At 48.6% G+C, this 19389-nt stretch overlaps 3 protein-coding genes across 6 annotated transcripts; 2 read left to right on the forward strand and 1 right to left on the reverse strand.

Moving 5' to 3' along the window:
* Positions 1-7638: 7638 nt before the first annotated feature.
* Positions 7639-8457, reverse strand: LOC117846597 (small ribosomal subunit protein bTHXm). Its single transcript, XM_034727821.2, has one exon. The coding sequence runs from the start codon at positions 8250-8252 to the stop codon at positions 7851-7853; it is 402 nt and encodes a 133-aa protein (XP_034583712.1). The 5' UTR covers positions 8253-8457; the 3' UTR covers positions 7639-7850.
* Positions 8458-9988: 1531 nt separating this feature from the next.
* Positions 9989-14538, forward strand: LOC117844970 (B-box zinc finger protein 19). Of its 4 annotated transcripts, none has more exons than XM_034725833.2 (6): positions 9990-10329; positions 11568-11785; positions 13355-13451; positions 13541-13656; positions 13731-13970; positions 14081-14538. In XM_034725833.2, exons 1-6 carry the CDS (start codon positions 10203-10205, stop codon positions 14165-14167), a joined length of 885 nt encoding a protein of 294 aa, XP_034581724.1. In that variant the 5' UTR covers positions 9990-10202; the 3' UTR covers positions 14168-14538. The 4 variants fall into 4 exon arrangements, with proteins under 4 accessions (XP_034581725.1, XP_034581724.1, XP_034581726.1 ...); XM_034725835.2 differs by lacking the exon at positions 9990-10329 and adding an exon at positions 11861-11970 and having other exon boundaries at positions 11671-11785; XM_034725837.2 differs by lacking the exon at positions 9990-10329 and adding an exon at positions 11861-11932 and having other exon boundaries at positions 11671-11785.
* Positions 14539-16799: 2261 nt separating this feature from the next.
* LOC117846157 (auxin-responsive protein IAA26) lies at positions 16800-18373 on the forward strand. The gene is made up of 5 exons (XM_034727271.2): positions 16800-17035; positions 17124-17251; positions 17353-17443; positions 17538-17654; positions 17932-18373. The coding sequence occupies exons 1-4, from the start codon at positions 16914-16916 to the stop codon at positions 17611-17613; spliced, it is 417 nt and encodes a 138-aa protein (XP_034583162.1). The 5' UTR covers positions 16800-16913; the 3' UTR covers positions 17614-17654; positions 17932-18373.
* The last annotated feature ends 1016 nt before the right edge of the window (positions 18374-19389 follow it).

Here is a 19389-nt window from a genome sequence, read left to right on the forward strand (position 1 = left end):
TAATACTCCTAATTAGTATCCAAACATCCGATGTGATACGTGCTAAAGTTTAGCAAGGTCACCCCCTTCGATTGTGCCTCCCCCGATATTCCCGTCCGGAGGTTGCATACCCCTGCGGTGGTTTCTAGATGTCGTTGGATTGGAAACCAGCGGCGATCTCCCGAGAAAGTTAAACGGAGAATAAAAAAGAGAGAGACGAGATTATGAAGTAGAGTTCCCTAATTGCCGGCGTTACCTTTTCTACCGCTCTCCCATCGCGCGTCTCTCTCTCTCTCTTCCCCAGAAATCCTCTCTCCTCTCAAATCATCTCTCGCCTCTCACTCTAGCGATGCAACTGACGCCCGCAGGACAACCAAAGACGGAGGTCATCCCCATCTACCCTGATGCCGTGGAGGCAAGATCCGGTCTGGCGCTCGCGTCGGCAGGGCATCGATAGGGGCTTGATGCCTCCTTCATGGAGGAAAGGGCCTCCCCGGACTTCCCCGCCATCGAGGAGGTGCCCGCAGACATCCCCGCCTCCGCGTGGCCGGATCCAGGTGACAGCATCCCCTGGTGGCCGTGACACGATCCGTGAGGGAGGAGAGCACCGTGTTCCATGGATCCCGGCAGCGCACAAAGATCCTGACGGTGAGCTAGTGACATCATGAAGCCCGATACACCGCCGCCGCCCTTCGACCTTTGGCCTTCCATATCGCCCTCTGCGATGAGTTTCTATCCTCAGTGAGCACCCCATGGATTCTCCAACCTCTCATATCTTCTTCCACTTTGGTCCGGAGGCGATGGATCCATGGAGGCATAGGCATTCCCCAACATTGCTTGTCGATGGGGAACAACGATGGTGACGGCGACAGGATCTGTGAAGGTCCATGGAGGATGCTCCAAGATGCTTGAGGATGCACACGGGTGAATTGATCTTTTTGTGATTTCGGTTTGTCGTTGTAACTTGCAGTTGTTTGATGTGTTTATGAACATTCTTGATGATGCAAGACATTTCTTTGATTTTTGGGATGGATTTTTAGAATTGGGACTGTGCATGCGCATGCATTTTTTAAAAAAATATCAATTAGAATTTTAAAGATTTTTACGTAAATTTGCTAATTGTTTAAAGAAAATGGACGAAGCAAAAATACCCTCAAAAAATGATGAAAAGAATGAAACGATTTTTAGCAATGTAAAGAAATTGTTACTTTGTGTGGTAAATTGTTGTGAAATACTTATGATACTCCCTCCGTATAGGAAAAGGTTGCTCATTTGCGTAAAGGATGTTGCCGAGCGCTTGCATGCGTGATTTGGGACGGCTTTACCCCTGCCGCTTTGCACGCCGCATCGCCCGTTTATCGCTCATTTAATCACCGCGTACTAATAATAGTGCAGCCTCGCTTCGCATGCCGCGCCGCCCGCTCGCCTCCCTTCGTCCTCAACCACTCATCTATCCTGGTCTGGCCGCTTCCTTGCCGGCGCTGCGCTCGCCGCTTCCTTGCCGACGCCGCGCTCGCCGCTTCGTCGCTCCATGGATGCAGCGGCGGACTCTGTGACGTCGGAGGAGTTAGCGCCGACGAACTCCATGGAGATAACGATGGAGGATAACCTCGAGCAGTAACCCATGATCGTTGCTGGCGCCGTGAAGATAACTTCGGAGTCCTTCGTGCCATACTCCTTGCTGCCGGAGTCCAAGCCTCCTCTCTGTGTTCGCTACGGCATGACCCACGATGACAACGACGATGAAGGCTGCCGCCTAGCTCGCCACCTTGGTAGCAGGTGTGCCCATTGCGGTCTTGTTCACCGTGACTACGATCTCGTAGCAAGGATAATGGATGACATGGAAAAATTTAATTGCGAGATCTATATTCCTGATGTCAACAAGCTTCAAATGGATGGCTACACCATACTTGTGCCTGAGAACGTTTTGTAGAAGTTGGAGGAGCATAGGAAGATGAAGCAAGATGCAAAGAAAAAATAGTAAGGTTACATGTCCCATTCATTCAAGCTAATATGCATTTGTTTTTACTAATTTGCAAGGATAATGGTTTCATGCAGGAAGACTAGCAATGGCTTCAGCTAGTAAGGACGCTTCACAAGAGATTTGCAATGGCAGTCGATCTTCTTTCTCTAGTTTTTATTTTTGATGTGAGGAATCTTGAACTTGTTGCATCCTTTAACCAGCATGGCTTCCTTCAAAACACAGAAAAATTTTATTTGCTTTGTATGGACAATACTCTATGAAAGCCTACAAAACATGTGTTGAACAAATCAATCAATGGGTAAATTAGTTGTTCAAAAAACAATGAAACAAGTGAATAATTGATCCATTTACCTGTTGTACTCCTGGAACTAGATCTTCTACTGTTTTTGCATTCTTCTTGTATTTAATAGATTGAATAGCTTGAAAAAACCCCAAGTCTAGAATGTTGAAATCCGAAGAATTGTGTGGTTGACAAATTAGACGAATGTCAAATCCTTGTTGCTTAGCAGCCTCACAAAAAACCGGATCATTCACAGGTAAATGGGAAGGTGCATAATCTTGTTGTATGAAAATTGGTTTATTCACATTTTCTCTTGGCCATTTGGCTCAGATGGCAGGCAATACTTTGTTTACCATGAAATCTCTAATCACATCTCTTGTGATTGAAGTTATGGGCTTGATAACTTGGGCAACACGAAGACGATTCTGACTTCTTCTTACAGCATTTCCATAAGTGATCAATGGAAAGCAACCAATTTTCCCATTAAAAATACACTCCCCATCACTAAATCTCGGCCGAGCACAAACACACAAAAACATGAGCCTAGTGATGTAATTCCTGTTCTTACAAGTGCGATGGGGCTCATCTTCCTCGGGTAGCAAGTAATATTTCTCAGATTTTTTAGAGAGATAAAACCATTTTTCATCGATAAACACAAAGTCAAAAAACCCCTTAAATCTTGGATCACGAAGCAAACCCTTCTCAATCATGTCAACACACCACTTTAACCGAGACTTTTTGTTAGCATCTGTAAGGTATGGGTTGATGCTACTAGAGTGGTGCCTAAGATTTTTTTTTCAAATACCTTTGTATCTTCCATTTGCTCATGTTAAATTTGCTACACACATCTTTTGTGGTAATTCTTTCCTTGAGAGGAATATTGCTGTTCCAAATCAACAAGGATTGCCTCACGGCCACATCTACCCTTCTTTTGACTAGCAACCACAACCGGAATGCTATGAGCAAGTGGTATTTTACCTTGCTTCCACAAGCACTGAACTGACCGAATGTGTAGTCCAAAATTATCAGCAACAATTCTCGTATCTTTCTTGCCTAGTTTGTCATTCTTGCTTCTAGGCAACAAAGCTTGATAAACTTGTTTTGTGACTTCTTCTGTCATGTCTTTCCTTCGCTGGTTGACTTGAACAGAAGCCTCAACAACATGTTCTAGTTATAAAAAAATAAACACACTAAATCCATTGATTTTGATTACGAGCAAAGTTCACTTTAAAAAAGCAAGGGAGGTTTATCTTACCAGCAAGGTTTTGTACAAAATCAAAATCAACTGCACCATATTCGTCCAGTGGCAAGTTCAAATCAAATCCTATCAAAAAAAGAAGCATTGAACTAGTAAGAAATGAACTGACCGTGTGACACATGAAACTAATAAGAAATGCGCGCAACAGACGAAGGCAAACGCAAATAACGCTCAGCCAGCGCGCGCCATGCAACCACACAATGCCATGCAAACGCACAAGCGCAATAGACAGAGGCAAACGCTAAAATCGACCTCAAGTCTTGGGATACCAATCAAGCTGGGTGAGGTTGTTATCTATGAAGGACCCGCAATCATATTTAATAGGGGTAGACAGGAAAAACTCTACCCTAATTAGTCACTCTTGGTATGCTAAATGCTATCCTAAACGACTTTCTTTACCAGAGGGAGTATAAAACAAAATAGGTTGGAAGGACAATTTTTTAATGCGCATGCTAATGTTTACGTGGAACAGTGGAAGTACCATGGTCCTGCTCAGTCTGAGAAGCCAAAATTCATCAACTCCTCTACTAACTTAATCTCTTCCACGCGTCAGCCAGGAGAAGATGCCCTCCCGGGCACATACCCTCCGAATTGCCTCGTCCGCTTACAAAAACCTTTTTCATCTTGTGGCCTCCGAATTGCCCTCCACGCGTCAGCCATGATCCTGTGGCCTCCTTCGTCGAACATATCAACCTTTTTCATCTTGTGACAAGCAAAAACCTGCATTGCGAAACTCAAGAAATACAAACCGGAAACAAGAGAAGCACACCATCTCACAGGAGTTAAGCAATATGAAGCAACAGGATCGACACTGTCAAACACGGTACCTACTTCAGGCTTCGGTTCAACATGGCGATAATAAAAGTAAAAAAGTAAAATATAAGTTTAAGAGGCGGTCCAGACAAGCTGATTTCAGGGTAACAGTACACACGGACCCGGTACTGGATACATGAAAGAGACTGAAAACAGCAGCTCGCAGCAAGTTTACTTTTCTTCTGGAGGTTCTGCTTCCCTTAGTTCTCGATCACCCAGCCCCAGATGCAGAAACTGTCAACAGCCTCCTGGGTGATATTAGGGCAATCTGACAAATTCACTCTCATAAGCACGGGTAAAGATGATGCGGCTAAGATATGCAGAATCCTGTTCGTGATCAAGGGGCATCTTCTCCAATTCGAGGACAGCTTCCTAGAGTAAGAGACTCAAGTCTCTTGGCATCCTGCACCAGGGCTCTTAGTGACGCCTCAGTGATGGACAGGCTCCCTCGATACGGAGGGACTTTAAGTTTCTGCATTGCTTAGCAACCTGTGAAAGACCATCGTCACTGATTGAAGACTGTAGCATCACAAGATTTTCTAATGCAGGGCAGTTTGAAGCAATGGTCCATGCAGCTTTGTTCGTGAGAGATAAGCAGTTGACGAGACAAACCAACTTCTGGTTACAGCATGCACTGGTTACAAAACGAATAGCACTATCAGTGAGCTGAGGAGCCCCAGCAAAAACTCGAGGCCCGTGCCAAAGATCAAGATCAGTCACCACATCCCTTGTGTGTATGCCAACAACAGCTGCCACAAGCTTGGCATCATCAACATCAGACAGGTGCAAGCAACGGGGAACAGCTTGATGAACATTAAGGGCCCCCAAAAGTCTGGTCGCTGAGAGACCAATATGTCAGCCCATCTCCAACAGACAGAGGCGCATGATTGCCGATCTTTACGGTTCTCCAAATGTCTGAATATTTCAGCTATTCAAGCTTCTGGTAGCGTGTTTATCAAATCCTGCGGAAGAACTCTTGACTGATACACGGATGAACCTAGTCATACCTTCTGACAAGAGAAAAGCAGTTCCAAGACAGCTTGATTGCTTCATTTCTCCCACCCTACAAAAAAATAGATAAGATTTGGAGCCATGAAGAAATAATGAAAATGAACATGAACCGAGTTGGAAACAATTCTATAAAATGTAAATAACTCATCCAAACTAAGTAACTAAATCTATTTGTACTGCAATATATTTCTTTACTAATACCAATGATCATGAAAGATAACTAAAAGAACTCCTGCCTATGCACAAGGAAAATTCCAACCCCTAGAATACCGTTTAACAATCCTAAGAAGGTATTTTATTTGCATAAGTAGCATGTAACATTACTGCAAATATATAGATTTAAATTTCTGAGTGCTAGTTACTATCCAAATACAACTATGGACATCATAAGTTGTGCTTTTCAAGCATATTTTTATGATAAGCAGAATTAACTTGACAATATTGTGGATGATGATCTATCAATGTTATTTTCAATTGCCTGGTATAGAAGTTTGTGTACATATAGTGATCAAAGTTTGGAAACTTCAATTGTGTGACTCCATCTTGTAGTTGTAGTGATACATAATGTGAACATTACATTTCAAGAAACAAATTGGGAATTTATATTTTATTATCAAATTAACAAAACTGTAATCTAAGGCAAATTTGCTGCTTTTGATCATGAATCTTTGACAGGCAACCTCTTTGTGAAAGGAGCTAGGCAGGAGGCAAGGTGCATAGTGGTGGATCCAGGATTTTGGAGTTGGATATTCTCAAGCCAAAAAGGAAAGTATTCTATCTAAAGATAAGGAAAGTTCACAATAGCATGCCAGTTATGCTGTTTCCCTGAGGAATTAGGGGTTTGTCACCTCCTGGCTTCTGGCTGTTTCACTGGGGCTTGCCTGGTGCCCACTTGCTGCCGCTTGCCGCGCACCTACCTTGTGCCCTTGCTGGCCTGCTAGCTGCCAAATTGGGGAATGGATAGTGGCCAACCAAGGATTAAGCATAAGACTGAAGCTTGAGAGAAAATCTTCTCTCAATCTTGGAAGTGACAATCAGACCAGTTTTGAGCCAAACAGCTGTTCCTTCAAGTCTGGAAAATGATTTCGTTTGTGTAACATTTCAGCAGTGTATTTGTGCATGGTTTCAGACAAAACAGGAACAGCCCCTTATGATACCATACAATGCCTTGAAAGGTGAACACCTAAGTGCAGTGTGAAATGAAGTGTTGCACAAAAACTCAGCTAAAGCCATACACTACATCTGTTTTTGGGGTGAATCATGACGAATGCAGCACAAGGAATCACTGATTGACAAGGGGATGGTAAGCAGTACTGAGCTGCAGTTTAGTGTCAAGGAACTTGAAAAATTCAGTCCACAAAGCACTGGTAAAGATCTTATCTCTATCAGACACAACGCTTGGGCACTCCCTGCAGTTTGACAATATTATTCAGAAACAGCTTGGCTACTTGTGGGGCGGGGAACAGGTGCTTCAGTGAAAGAGAGTATGCATATTTAGCAAACCCTCGTGCTTCAGCTTCGATTGGATCAATTCTGTGGCACAGTATGATAGTGAATGATAAAAAATCAGAGAGAATTCGTGTCATGATGAAGAACAGCAAAAGGGAAAGGAGAGAGGAGGCTTGGGGAGGAAGAGAAAATCATTTTTCTTTGACAGTTATCCTGTAAGAGGGCACACAATTGCAGAGCAAAAAGGATAAGATGCTCATACAGTAAATTGCACTTTTACAAATAAATTGTAGTATAATAAGCACATCTCTAAAGACCGAATCCTGGGTTCAAGTTCGGGCCAGGGATTGCCACGTCATCACACTATGACAGCCGTTAGATGAAAAAAAATCAATGGATATAGAATAAGTTAAAGAAGCTAGAGATGGGCGCCAAGTATTTATTAACTACTATATCTAATATATACCAAGATCAAAACACTTCCAGTATATTATTTGCTACATAAAAGATAAATGATAAAAGTACCTCTAACATGGTAGCACTGGCCAAAACCATAGAAAGGCGTGGCAAAGCCGCGCGCTAGATTTTCTAGTGTATCTTGAACACCATGTAATTCAAAATACAACAATAATTTGGATTTGTTGTCTTAGACATACCAGACCAGTTACTCGGCAACTTTTGCGACTTCATTTGAATGGCATCGAAAAAGAGAGAAAATCCAGTCTAAGCTGATATCCTTGTACATTTCTATTGACGGGCATAGAGAACATCATCAGTGTCTGAATGAATAAACGATCAATTCATTTTTCCAATTTTCAGCATGCAGATAACAGAATACATCAACTGAATGGTGGAAGATAAACATATTTCAATTCATCCATAAGGATTGCATTAGCCAAAGTTGAATCACAGCAGTTCGACAGTACATATCTGACACCACGTAATTTGAGAAACAACCAAGTAAAAACACACGCCCGTGCAGGCGCACAGCTAATTGGAAACGGAGAAGCAGTAACTGTCGCAGTAAACCCTAGTACCCTCGCGACCCGAGGGGGATGGGGGGAGGAGTCCCCCTCTCAGATGAGCTTGAAGGGGAGGGGCCAGGGTGTGGAGCGGGGCACCTCGATGCGGTCCTTGATGCGCTCGATCTTCTTCTCCCGCTTGGGCCGCGCGTTGCCGTAGGAGCCCTTGAATCGCTTCCCGCGCTTGGTCTTCTTGTCCCCGCGCCCGCAAGTCACCGCCTCCGCCTCCGCCGCAGTAGCTGCCGCAGGGACGGCGACGGGATGGCGCGCTGGCGCCAGGCGCCGCACGAACGCCGCCGCCGCCGCCAACCGCATGGCCATGCCGGAAAGCTCAGTGCCCGCCGCCGCCGCCGCCTTTGGATCGTCCCCTGAACCGTGGAAGAGGAGACGAGGAAGAGGAGTGTGGAAACGAGAAGCGCAGGGTTGCATGGCCAAGGCAATTTTACCAAAGCCCATTTTGCAGAATAAATTAAGGAAAGCCCAGTTATTTCCTCTCGGCCCAATGGAAGCCCGCTACCTCGTTCCGGTTCCGCACGCGCCTCGACCTCCGTCCATTCTCCTCCCCGCGCCCGCCGCCCGGTTCCCCGATGGCAAGATCCGGCCGCCGGCGATCTCCCCGGTCTTTTTCTCTGAAACTGTGTGACGACTCTGTGACCGTGAGGGAAGAATCGTCCAGAGCTCCAGATAGCTAGCACTTGAGTGCTCCTTCAGTCCTTCTAGATCATCCATCATTTGCGTCCGATATCCGGCTGGCTGGACGTCGTTTGGATTCCGGTCGCCGTCGTGGTTGTTGAAACGGAAACGTTCCGAGATCGTTGTCCGGCCACCCGGTGGATCGCATCTCGTTGCGGCGTACGTCCTGCCGGCCGTCGTTGTCCTCCGGAGGAAGCGAGAACCAGGAAAAGGCCGTCAAGCTTCGCCACAAGAACGGGGGGCTCGTTGTGCCGTGTGCTCATGTGGTTCAGGGGCGCTTGTGCGCATGAGTGATGCTGATCGCGTTCTGATCAGTTTGGCGTGGCGTCAACCACGCAAAGCAGAGAACCGACCCTCTCTGTAGTCTGTACGCGCCTTCGGTGGAGCTAGCGCATGCACCATCAACGCAGGGACAGGGCTTTCTTCCGTGTGCCCCAACGGCGATGGTCCTAGATCTGAAACAATCCGTGAGAGGATAGTAATGGGCGGAACTCACCGATCCTGATTGGCTCTTGTTCCTAAAAAACAAGGTCAGGTAGCTTCCTCCGTTGCATGTGCCTTCCGCACATCCTCGAAAGATGTGGCAGGCAGAGGAGGAGCAGGACGTGAAGGGAGAGCATGATCCTTTTGCCACAACATTTATTACCTTTAGTAATTTTTAATTACTAAAATCAAACAATTTTAGTTCATGAACTAACATATTGGCTAAAATTTTTTAGGAGCTAAAGATCTGAAACCAAAACAGGCCCTCAGTTTATGTCGCAGGGTGCGATTTCTTTTAACCGTACTGGGATGAGAGTACACGCAGGCACGGCACGGCACGGCACTCGCAGTCGAAGCTGTGAGTATGACCTCTGACGTGTGCGAGTTGCTCTCACATCCAACTATCCGAGCGACACGGGTCGTGCCGGCGATCGGATGGCTTGAGTTGACGGCAGCCCATGCACTCGGTGCACGGAGGCGCAACGCTGGCGCGGCCGCAAGGCAGGTGGAAAAGAAAAGGCACGGAAGACTGAGGCCATTGGCGGCAGAGCAGCCAAGCAATTGATTCGGAGCCACAACCCCAAAATCCCGCCCCTTTTCTATTCTGTGGCGGACGCCTCTCGCGGGCCCACCCCCGCCTAAAATCCCCATATCCAAAACCCAACTAACTCCCACCCAGCCGTCCACTCCTGGTACAAGCAGCAGATCTCTTGCCCCCACCAAATCCTACCCCACCTGTCGGTGACGTTCATGATGGTGTTCTCTGTAGCTGAAGCGGGCCTAGAGCATCAATTAGTATTTGGGCCCCTCTCGGTTTCCGAGTCGTCTGAGCCCGGGTTCATAGACCCACCGAAGCTAGTCACTCGTCGCCTGCTCTGATTCAGCTGGTTAGCGCATGGACCGCGCCTAGGAGCGTTGCGAAGTACGATGGCTCGAGAAGCGTGGGCCCGGCACCGAGGCACCCACCACCACCACATCCAAATGACCAAATCAAACAACAGCTTCCGCCGTGTCGGCCTCCTCGCTGAGTCGCTGCCACATCCTTCCTCGTCCAAACTCCTGTGTGTGTGGCTTCTCCGCTGCGCTGCCGCCTCGTAGTCCACATCTCTCCCTCCGGCGCCGCCGTCGCCCGCCGCGGGCCGTACGTAGCGCTGGGAGAGGATCGCCGGGCAGCGGCGCGGGGCGGGGGAGGAGGAGCCGCGGTTTCGTCGCTCGGATGGCGGCGGGGCGATGACGCGGGCGGCGGGAGCGGCGCGGCGCTGGGATGCGGACGATCTGCGATGTGTGCGAGAGCGCGCCGGCGGTGCTCTTCTGCGCGGCCGACGAGGCAGCGCTCTGCCGGCCCTGCGACGAGAAGGTGATCTCCGCTCCCCGCTCCCCCCCTTATTTTGTGGGAGCTCTTCGTCCCTCTCGCAGATCGGGCGAGAGCGCTGCTCCGTTGGAGTGGCACACCGCGCGATGGTTGCTCTAATTGGTCGACTGGGCACTGAGATCTTGGGGATTTATTGCCTGATTGCGTGCTCGCGTGGTGGATGTCTCTAAGTGACTGAGTGTCCAGCTTAGACGCTTAGTTGCTCAATTTTGTCCCAGTTTACCCGATTCTGGCCATCCTGTCTGTTTCGGTCCATTTCGGTAGCAGACGTGAAAGTCATTGGCCATGTCATGAGGTGGGTACTAGTCCAAATAGACAAGTTTCCGACCGAGAGAAAAAAAACCCAAACATTCTAGCAGTACTCTGGTGTCCATTGATAGTGATGAACTTCTCGGAGTTGTTTGGGTGGTTATTTCAGAAATTCAGAAAGGTGTGTACCTATAGGGCACGGGGTTGATCGGATTCCCCTGAGTTGGCTTAAATCCCCCACTTAAAATCGAGTCCTATCCTATTCTTGGGATCACGAAGCATGTTTACATGTTTTGCCTATGAAACAAGTCATTCTCCGCATAATATTTAGTTGCATCAGAGATTCGTAAGGTCTTCTCATAGTGGTTGCGTAGGGGATCTGTACACAAAATTTCAGGTTCTGTTACTAGGTGGATTGTTGACATCCACAGCATGCATGGATATTTGTGGTGATGAGTTTGCCATGTGTTTGGTGGTAATAGCACTTGACCTTAATGGCTACATTTTCTTTTTGACTTGGTGGTCTCACCTGATGCCACACCCAGTATTCCAACCGGGATTGTGACCATGTGTTGTGTGTCTCGGTTGTTAAGCAGTTCATAATTCTTTTTTTGAAACAAATCAGGCAGTAGAGCTGCCGATTATATTAAAAGAAGAATAAGTCCAGAATGGACAGAACAACAAACAACATCGGCCGGTTGGATTGGGACATCAACATGAGCCGCACAACACAAAGCACCACTCAACTCAATAAGCGTCACTGGCCGGTTGGATTGGGACGTCAACACGTGCCGCGCAAAGTCTTCGCTCCGCCGAGCTTCTCAACTTCACCACAACTAACCTCATCACTACTGCATCATCGTCAGGCCTCCACTCCACTGAACACCACCACCGTGACACCACTAGCTTTTTTTTCTTTTTTTTTCTTTTTGGGAAGAAAAGAAAGATGAAAAACGCCTAGCTGACGATCGCAGCGAGGGATGTCGAACCACTGCTGGGTCTGCCTGACGATGCCTTCAAGAAGGTCATGACACCGATGGTGCCATCAATGCCAGCCCAAAAAGGATTGGGTTTTCACCCGCAGCATCCAGCAGGTAGGCCGAAGAGATGCAAGAGGACGCCTCCAACGAGGAAGCGGCGTCCACAGACGTCGCCGTCCAGGCTTTCGCCTCCACCGAGGCTGCTGTGTTTGGTATGCTACACCAGTGCTTATCCTACTGACTGCTGATATGTGCATGTCAATAGAATACTATGCCTATTTTTTCAGGAAATATTTTCAAAAGCATTCTTTGTGAGGCGAGATTAGATGAGTAAATGGGCAGTGCCATAGCAAGAGAAGGTATTGCAACATCCCACTGTTCTTCATAATCAGTTGTGGTACGTGCCCCTCCAACCAGAAGAATGGTTTTGGATAGAGGAAGGTCAACTGTAGTCCTTTGGATTGGAGGCAAAAGAACTAACTTACCTGCCAATCCTACCAGGGGTGAAGCTACACTGACTGTCCCTGGTTCACTGTGCACACGCACAAGGGTGAAGAAAAAAATGCTAGTAGTTGACTCAATTTGACCATGTACTACTTCAGTACTGAGTACTTCTAAAATTGTATGCATTTCTTTATAGGAGTATACGAGTACAATGGATAGTGTGCACCACGGTCATTTCTGATCTAGATTTGCCCAACATAATTGAGTTTTTTTATCTGAAAAAGCCATATGGGATTGCCATTTGAAATCCAATCTAGTGGGACAGTGGATGATTGGAATTATATTTTAATTTTTTTCCATACTCCAAAGTCCAAACATATGTACTTAGGCAAAACTATGAGTTTGATATGCTTGGGATGATGGCTGTTGTAACTTGTAAGTATACTATCAAGAATAGAAATTCCATTCTGGAAACACAGATCCTTCTGCTATTTGTTGGCAACAAAAGTTCTCAGATTGCCTGGCTTCATTGGCTTGTTGCATGTTAGATTGTTAATGCATGCTATTTTAGAATGGTTTGCTTATTCTGCCAAGCAATGTGTATTGGACAACAAACCTCAGGAATGATCAGGAAACCCTAATTTGGTTGACTTAGTGTCTGATATTGTTGCTATGTTGTGAAATGATGTCAGCGCCCCCCCCCCCCCCCCCCCCCCCCACGGCCGCCCCCACCCCCCAAAAAAAAAATGATTGAGGAAACCATGTCCTCTTCCTAAAACAGATTACAGGATCACTGAGTAATTCTTTTTTAGTAACCTGTTTTGACCGTCATGGAGAAAAGGCTGCTTTTGTAGTTAGTGTTCCATGCATCCAGGATATCCTTCTGAATTTGAGATACATGTCCTCCTTAGAAAAAACACATGCACTGTGGGGTATTTCTCAGATGCTGATGACAAATTATCACATGTATTAGTGTCTAGGAACATTTATAAAAAGGTATTAATTTGTCACTTCAACTAATCAGATGCATGTGGAGAAGTTAGCTTTGACTCAATGATTGTGTTTCGTATTTATCACCAGAAGTCCACTCAAAAACCTAACCTTCAAGTGATGGAAAACTAGCTAGTTCAATTCAGTATTAAACTGATGAAATTTGGATTTGATCTTTAGGTTTGGATTCATCATGTGATATTAAATAGCAGCTTCAAGTTTACCAAATTTGGTGCCTGTATCAATCCCCCTTTTCATACTCGTCACTTCAGTTCATGACACCTTGATTGTCAAACAGATCACCCTAATGTTACTATATCTGAGATCCCTTCCATGTTGTGATGCAGGTACACATGTGTAACAAGCTTGCTAGTCGGCATGTGAGAGTTGGACTTGCAAACTCTAATAAACTTGCCCGTTGTGATATATGTGAAAGTTTTCCTGGTATGCCTTTTGAATCATGAACCCCCCCCCCCCCCCCCCCCCCCTCTCTATATGATTGGTCAACTAAATCTTGATTTGCCTGGGTATAGCTTTTTTCCACTGTGAGATAGATGGCACCTCACTTTGCCTGAGCTGTGACATGACTGTTCATGTTGGTGGCAAACGCACCCATGGAAGATACCTGCTCCTAAGGCAAAGTGTTGAAGTAAGTTTGTACTGAACAGCCTCAGATTGCAATTGTGTATGTTTCTAGTTCTCACAGTAGGGAACTATGATTAGTTTCCAGGAGATAAACTAGGCCATATGGATGATGTAGCTATGCAAAGCAAGGATCCTGAAACCCAGATAGATCAGAAGCCACCTCATTCAGTAACGAAGGAGCAAATGGCAAACCACCATAACGGCTCTGATGATCCAGCATCTGATGGAAACTGCGAAGACCAGGGTAACATTAATTCGAAAATGATCGATCTTAATATGCGACCTGTTCGTACTAATGGGCAAGGATCAAATTCCCAGGTCTGTCATATGTTCACTACGGTTGAAGTCTTCCTATATTTATAGTGCACTTTTCATTGGCACTTCCAGATCTCTCGTCTCACGATTGTTCTTTGTGATGGTAAATCCAGACTCAGGGGGTGGATCATAGCGTGAACAACCATGACTCTCCAGGGGTGGTGCCAACAAGTAATTACGAAGGGGACGCCAACAAGTAAACATTGGAAGTTCGGAATGTACATTTCTTCGGCTATATATACTGCTGAACTGCTCTACAGCAGCTCGGGGGGGATCAGAATACGGGGGGTGTAGCATTGGTCCATCTGTTACTATTTGCTAGTAGTACATTTCTGGCAGAGTTGGAGCTAACGACTGCATCCCAATTCGGCTTGTCGTGGCCTAGACGGTATTTATGGTAAAGTCTATTCTCGTTGCGATTGTCAGAACTCATGTCACTTGTCACATTGCCGCTATATAGAAGCGCAAGTGGCTGACACGGTGGCACCTGTGCTTTGGAGTTGGGAATGCTGTATGCCATTAGAAAAACTGTACAAAAGATCAATAGACCATTCCTTTTTCTGTGGTGGCATATGTTCAGTTCGGTTCAGTCGCTGGTAGACACGTCGCAATAACCAGGGCCACCCAGTTTGTTCAACGTTGAGGTCTTTATCATAGAGTTCCATTATGAGCGAGATGTACCACTCAAACAGCTCTAGGGTTAAGGGTGCAAATGGATACCCAATGATGTGGCATGTCATTTTTTGTCACAAATTTAATCACGTGGTGTGCAATTTTAGTTTATTTTCATTCCCTAAATCAATTATCATGTATGTTATTTTAGTTTATTTTAGCAAAATTTACGCCGGTCTATAATAATAAGAAACAAGTGGAACTTGTTGAGTTAGTGTCCTCCCAAAACTAAAGACGTGACACCGGGACTGGATGTTTAGCAGTCCATTCGACACGTGTCATGCTGCTGAGTGCGTGTGCGCGAGCTGGTCAAACATCCGTCTTCAAGTATGGTATTCAGTCAAAACATGGTTGCATCAAAAGGCTCTTCGATGTCTTCTAGAACTGGAGTTTTTATCCACCCCATGCCCACTCCCCCGCGGCCCCGCACCAGCTACGAGGTTAATCCTCTGCCCGGCAGCGGGAGCCGCGAACACTCGCACACCGCCGCGCGTGTAGTCTCGGGGAGGCGCGAGAAAGAAACAAATGACCAGCCGCCACACGCACCCGCTGCTCTCCCAGCCAGGGGGCACGACACCGGGCGCGCGCCAGGACAGGAGGGGTGGTGGGACTGTGGGAGCACGGCGGCGGAAACCCACGCGCCCGCCCGCCCCCACTGCCCATCTCGCCGTCCGCTCCGCCCGGTCGCGACTCGTGCGTGCGACAGGCACGGTCACGTAGGCCGGCAGCCCGGTGCATCGAATTCCACAGCCGGGTTCCTGCTCCCGCGTGGAGCACGATGCTCGTGCCCCGCGAGGGGCAGCGCGCCCTTTGCCGGGCACGGCGGCGGCGAGGCCTCCGGGATGTCGAGCCAGGGCCCGGCCGGCACCGCGGGACCAGCGGCTGCCGCGGGCTGCGAAGCACGGCAGCAGGGGGGAGGGGAAGGAGGAGGAGGCCGAGTTGGCTTCGTGCGGTGCGGGCACGTTGTTGCGGCTGCGGCTGCGTGCATGCACATACGCGGCTCGATCGGGTCCTCGGCGCCACTCAGGAACATGCACGTACCCGGCTCGCACGCGCCCACTTGCGGGGCGGCTGTCCCCTACCCCCTCGCCAGAATCCTGATCTACTGCGGCGGGCGGCTTCGATCCATGGCAACATCCTGGGCTTCTACTGCTTCTCTACTGCTGTAGTGCTGCTCCTCTCTCTCCTCTCCGACTCCGAGAGATCCTTTCCTTTGGCAGCCCATGTGTGCAATTCGGACTACAAATATTGGCACCTAAATTCTCATTTATTCATCGTATCGTACTCATATGTAGGTTGTAATGGTTTGGCACCGCAATCTCCCATTAGATTCACCACTTCAGGGCAAGTATATTGGTGTAGGCGATCTCATGCATTGACATGTGATCTTGAACGACTTAATAGGCAATCCGTACTAAGAGTTGTCTTATAAATTGTTTTGTATAGCAATATAATTCCTTAATTTGTGCATGTGAAAAAAGAAATATTATGAGTTCCATGATGGTTGTTGAGTTATCTCGTAGTCCTACAATTTAGCTCATGAGGCTCTCTCCTCGCTCTCTCTTCCACATCATTAAAAATCATATATGGCATTGCATGAGATGACCTATGAGACCGTTGACATATAGCAATGTACTTGCTCTCCGTCAAGAATATATTAGCCCGTCGTACAGAATGTTAAAATCCATCCTAATATGGTCATAAGCTGGCCGTGCCCGTGAACATGGTTAGGCATTTAGGCTGCGACGACCCAGCCCGGTGCCTGAGCGCTGGCTACAGCAATGACGCCACACCAGATTCCGGGCCCGGGCAGCCACGAGGGCACGCTGCTACGTGACGCAGGAGACCAGGGCGTCTACCTGGCAGCAGCCGGTCGGCCCCACGGCGGACACCGAGCCAGGGCTGAGGCCGGCAGGCTGCGGTGCCGGCCCGCACCCAACCCAACCGCCGCGCTCCCGCCAGGCTCCCAACGACCCCACCGGAAACCGGATCCCCTGCAACCGCAGCCGCCGTATCGTATCGTCCTGGGTGGCACGATGCCGCCTGCCTCCCTCCCCCAGCCCGCCGCAGAGGATCTCGTTCCCAGACATCCTATGCCGCCGCACCAACGGTATATATACGGGCCTGAGTCGCAGCTTGATCCGTCCACCACCTTCACGTCTCAGGAGCTCCACCTCATCAAATCCTCAGGCCTCGGCTTGTCACCGTCGTCTCCCGATCTCCGTTCGTCATCGAGACAGAGGCCGTGCGTGCTTGACTGGGACGGTGACGCGCATGGCGGGCTACGGCGACGACGGCGTCGACCTCACCGAGCTGACGCTGGGGCCGCCCGGCATCAATGCGCGCAAGGCGAGGCGAGCGAGGAAGAACGGGCAACCGTCATCGTCATCCGCCATGTACGTGACTCGCCTCGACCCTGTGTCGTCCCTGTCGCATTCGTGCACGTGGTTGTGTCTGAGTCTGACCGGGTGAAGCTGCGTGCAGGGTGCAGGCGTTCGTGAAGGTGAGCATGGACGGGACGCCGTACCTGAGGAAGGTGGACGTCGCGGCGTACGACGACTACGGCGAGCTCGTGGAGGCGCTCAATGAGATGTTCTGCTGCTGCTCCATCGGTAAAGCTGCTACTGCGCTTTGATAAAAAAAACCCACTTGCAGCACCCGGAAGAAGAAAAAGAACTGAAGAATTGCGCGTCCTATTTGTGGCGTCGTGCAGGGCTGATGGACGGGTACAGCGAGTGGGAGCACGCCGTGGTGTACGAGGACGGCGACGGCGACTGGATGCTCGTCGGCGACGTGCCGTGGGAGTAAGCTCCTTCTCACGATTGCACTGACAGTATTGGAGTGAAAATGGTATATAGGCTCTTAACAAATGGTAAATGAACGTGTTTGGTTTTGCAGGATGTTCGTGTCCTCGTGCAAGAGGATGCGGGTGATGCGATCGTGCGAGGCGAGAGGGTTGAGCTCGAATGCCTGACAGGGTTGCCGCGCCGCACAACGTCGAGATCAGAACGGCAGGTGAGGGGATAATAATGTTAAGAAACACAAACAAAATCGGCGTATATAAGAATGCTTTTCTTTTCTGCATGTAGATGCTCTGAATCGCAGAGCCAGCTCTATGTATCTGAGCGCTGTTGAACGCACATCAAAGCCATACAAACATTATAAAACACGAACACACGGCAGACATCTAAATCTTACGTCCTTTTTTCTCGCCGCTGAACATTTCAGCTGCGTTCATATTGCTTCATTTCCTCTACGGCAGTAAACTGACTGGCAGTCTACTTGGTTTCAGATTCAGAACGTGTAGGCACCGTCGTCCGAACAGAACTTGCACTGTTTGCACATAGCTCAAGTGGCCAGCACCAAGCTGACGGAGGTGATGACGCAATCCTGAATGAGGCAATGCAAGTACGATTCCATCTACAGAAAGACTACTGGACATGGTTAGTGGGAATAAAAGTTAGTTGACGCCGCCATCAGAACGTACGATCTCCTCCCGCTTGCTGCTCGTCGCATGACTGCATGAGCCGGATGCGGTTTGACTTCCCTGCGATCCAAATATTTTAGAAGCTCTGAATCCTCTGGTGATCGATGCTCCTCCCTACGGATGATCACTTCTAACAAACACCTACTACCACTCAAGCTTGTGTCACATTGCTGTTCTTGTTTTCTTTTTTCTAGTCGTTTCGGCTGTCGCCTGTATGTCACACGTACATGAATCAAGGGTCGTTGCACCTCCCAAATTTTGATACGAGTTGCCTCAGGAACGGAAGATCTCGGATTGAGCTCGGAAGTCGGAGCTGTTCTGTCTTGCGTTCTACTGCTCATGCTAGTAGTTTAGGTGACCGGATCAGCTGGCCATCGTACTTTGCTGCTGCAAGTGTATGTTTCTCGATTCAGCTGTCCGGATGTCGCTCTGCGTGTAGGCAGAGCTGAGACCACTGAACTCCCAAGTGGCCGTGTAGGTTAAGAGCTGGAATGCTGGATCATGGCAGTCGCACTAAATAAATCAGGTAAAGGGAACGAAGAGTCTAGAAATCCGTGTAGATGGTATAGTCGGGCGAACTACGATTATGCACGGAAGGCAGTCTGGTAGGTTCTATCCAAACCGTAGGATTGTGGTCCCAACCTGATTTCGAGATGTGCTATGTGCAGGGATTATGTCCCATCCGTATGACCACTTTATGTCACACGTATCCTGTATGTATAGCCGTTTATGTCACACGTATCCTGTATGTATAATCGTTTTCAATATGTACGTATGAGGGAGGGTGGGGGGATCAGGATTGCGTACAAAATATGTACAGAATCTCTCTCCTTCACGGTAAATATCAATCAACCCTGTTTCGAATTCATTTGAAAACCAAGAGCTCTCTCTCCTCCATCCCTCTCTGAGCACCGGTGGTGGCGCGGGGTGCAGCTAGGTTGTGGTCGTCGCTGCCTTATTCGGGGCGGCACGGCGCGGGGGCGGTGGGGCGTGGACCGCCGCCGGCTGACGCGGCGTGGTGCTGGGTTGCCAGATCCGGGCGCTCGTGAGTCCGGCCGCCAAGAGCCACAGCAGACACGAGCGCAGGGGCTCGGCCATCGACTGGAGGCCCGCAGCGAAGCCCACTTGTCGAGCAGCTGCGCGCTGTCCCGTCCCAACGCAACGCCGAGCTCCGGTGGGGGACCGGCGTAGGCCCGACCGATGGCGACCGGCTGCGGTAGCACGGGCCACGAGTGCCTCGGGCCTCACCACGGCAGCGGCACC

This window comes from Setaria viridis, chromosome 2, assembly GCF_005286985.2.
Source record: "Setaria viridis chromosome 2, Setaria_viridis_v4.0, whole genome shotgun sequence".
NCBI classification, from domain to species: Eukaryota; Viridiplantae; Streptophyta; class Magnoliopsida; order Poales; family Poaceae; genus Setaria; species Setaria viridis.

Coding starts and splice junctions, on each gene's coding strand:
- LOC117846597 (XM_034727821.2), bottom strand. CDS start 8,252: ATGGGCTTTGGTAAAATTGCCTTGGCCATGCAACCCTGCGCTTCTCGT.
- LOC117844970 (XM_034725833.2), top strand. CDS start 10,203: ATGACGCGGGCGGCGGGAGCGGCGCGGCGCTGGGATGCGGACGATCTG. Junction 11,786..13,354: donor CACCGAGGCTGCTGTGTTTG/GTATGCTACACC, acceptor GTTGTGATGCAG/GTACACATGTGTAACAAGCT. Junction 13,657..13,730: donor TCCTAAGGCAAAGTGTTGAA/GTAAGTTTGTAC, acceptor AACTATGATTAG/TTTCCAGGAGATAAACTAGG.
- LOC117846157 (XM_034727271.2), top strand. CDS start 16,914: ATGGCGGGCTACGGCGACGACGGCGTCGACCTCACCGAGCTGACGCTG. Junction 17,036..17,123: donor CCGTCATCGTCATCCGCCAT/GTACGTGACTCG, acceptor AGCTGCGTGCAG/GGTGCAGGCGTTCGTGAAGG. Junction 17,252..17,352: donor GTTCTGCTGCTGCTCCATCG/GTAAAGCTGCTA, acceptor GGCGTCGTGCAG/GGCTGATGGACGGGTACAGC.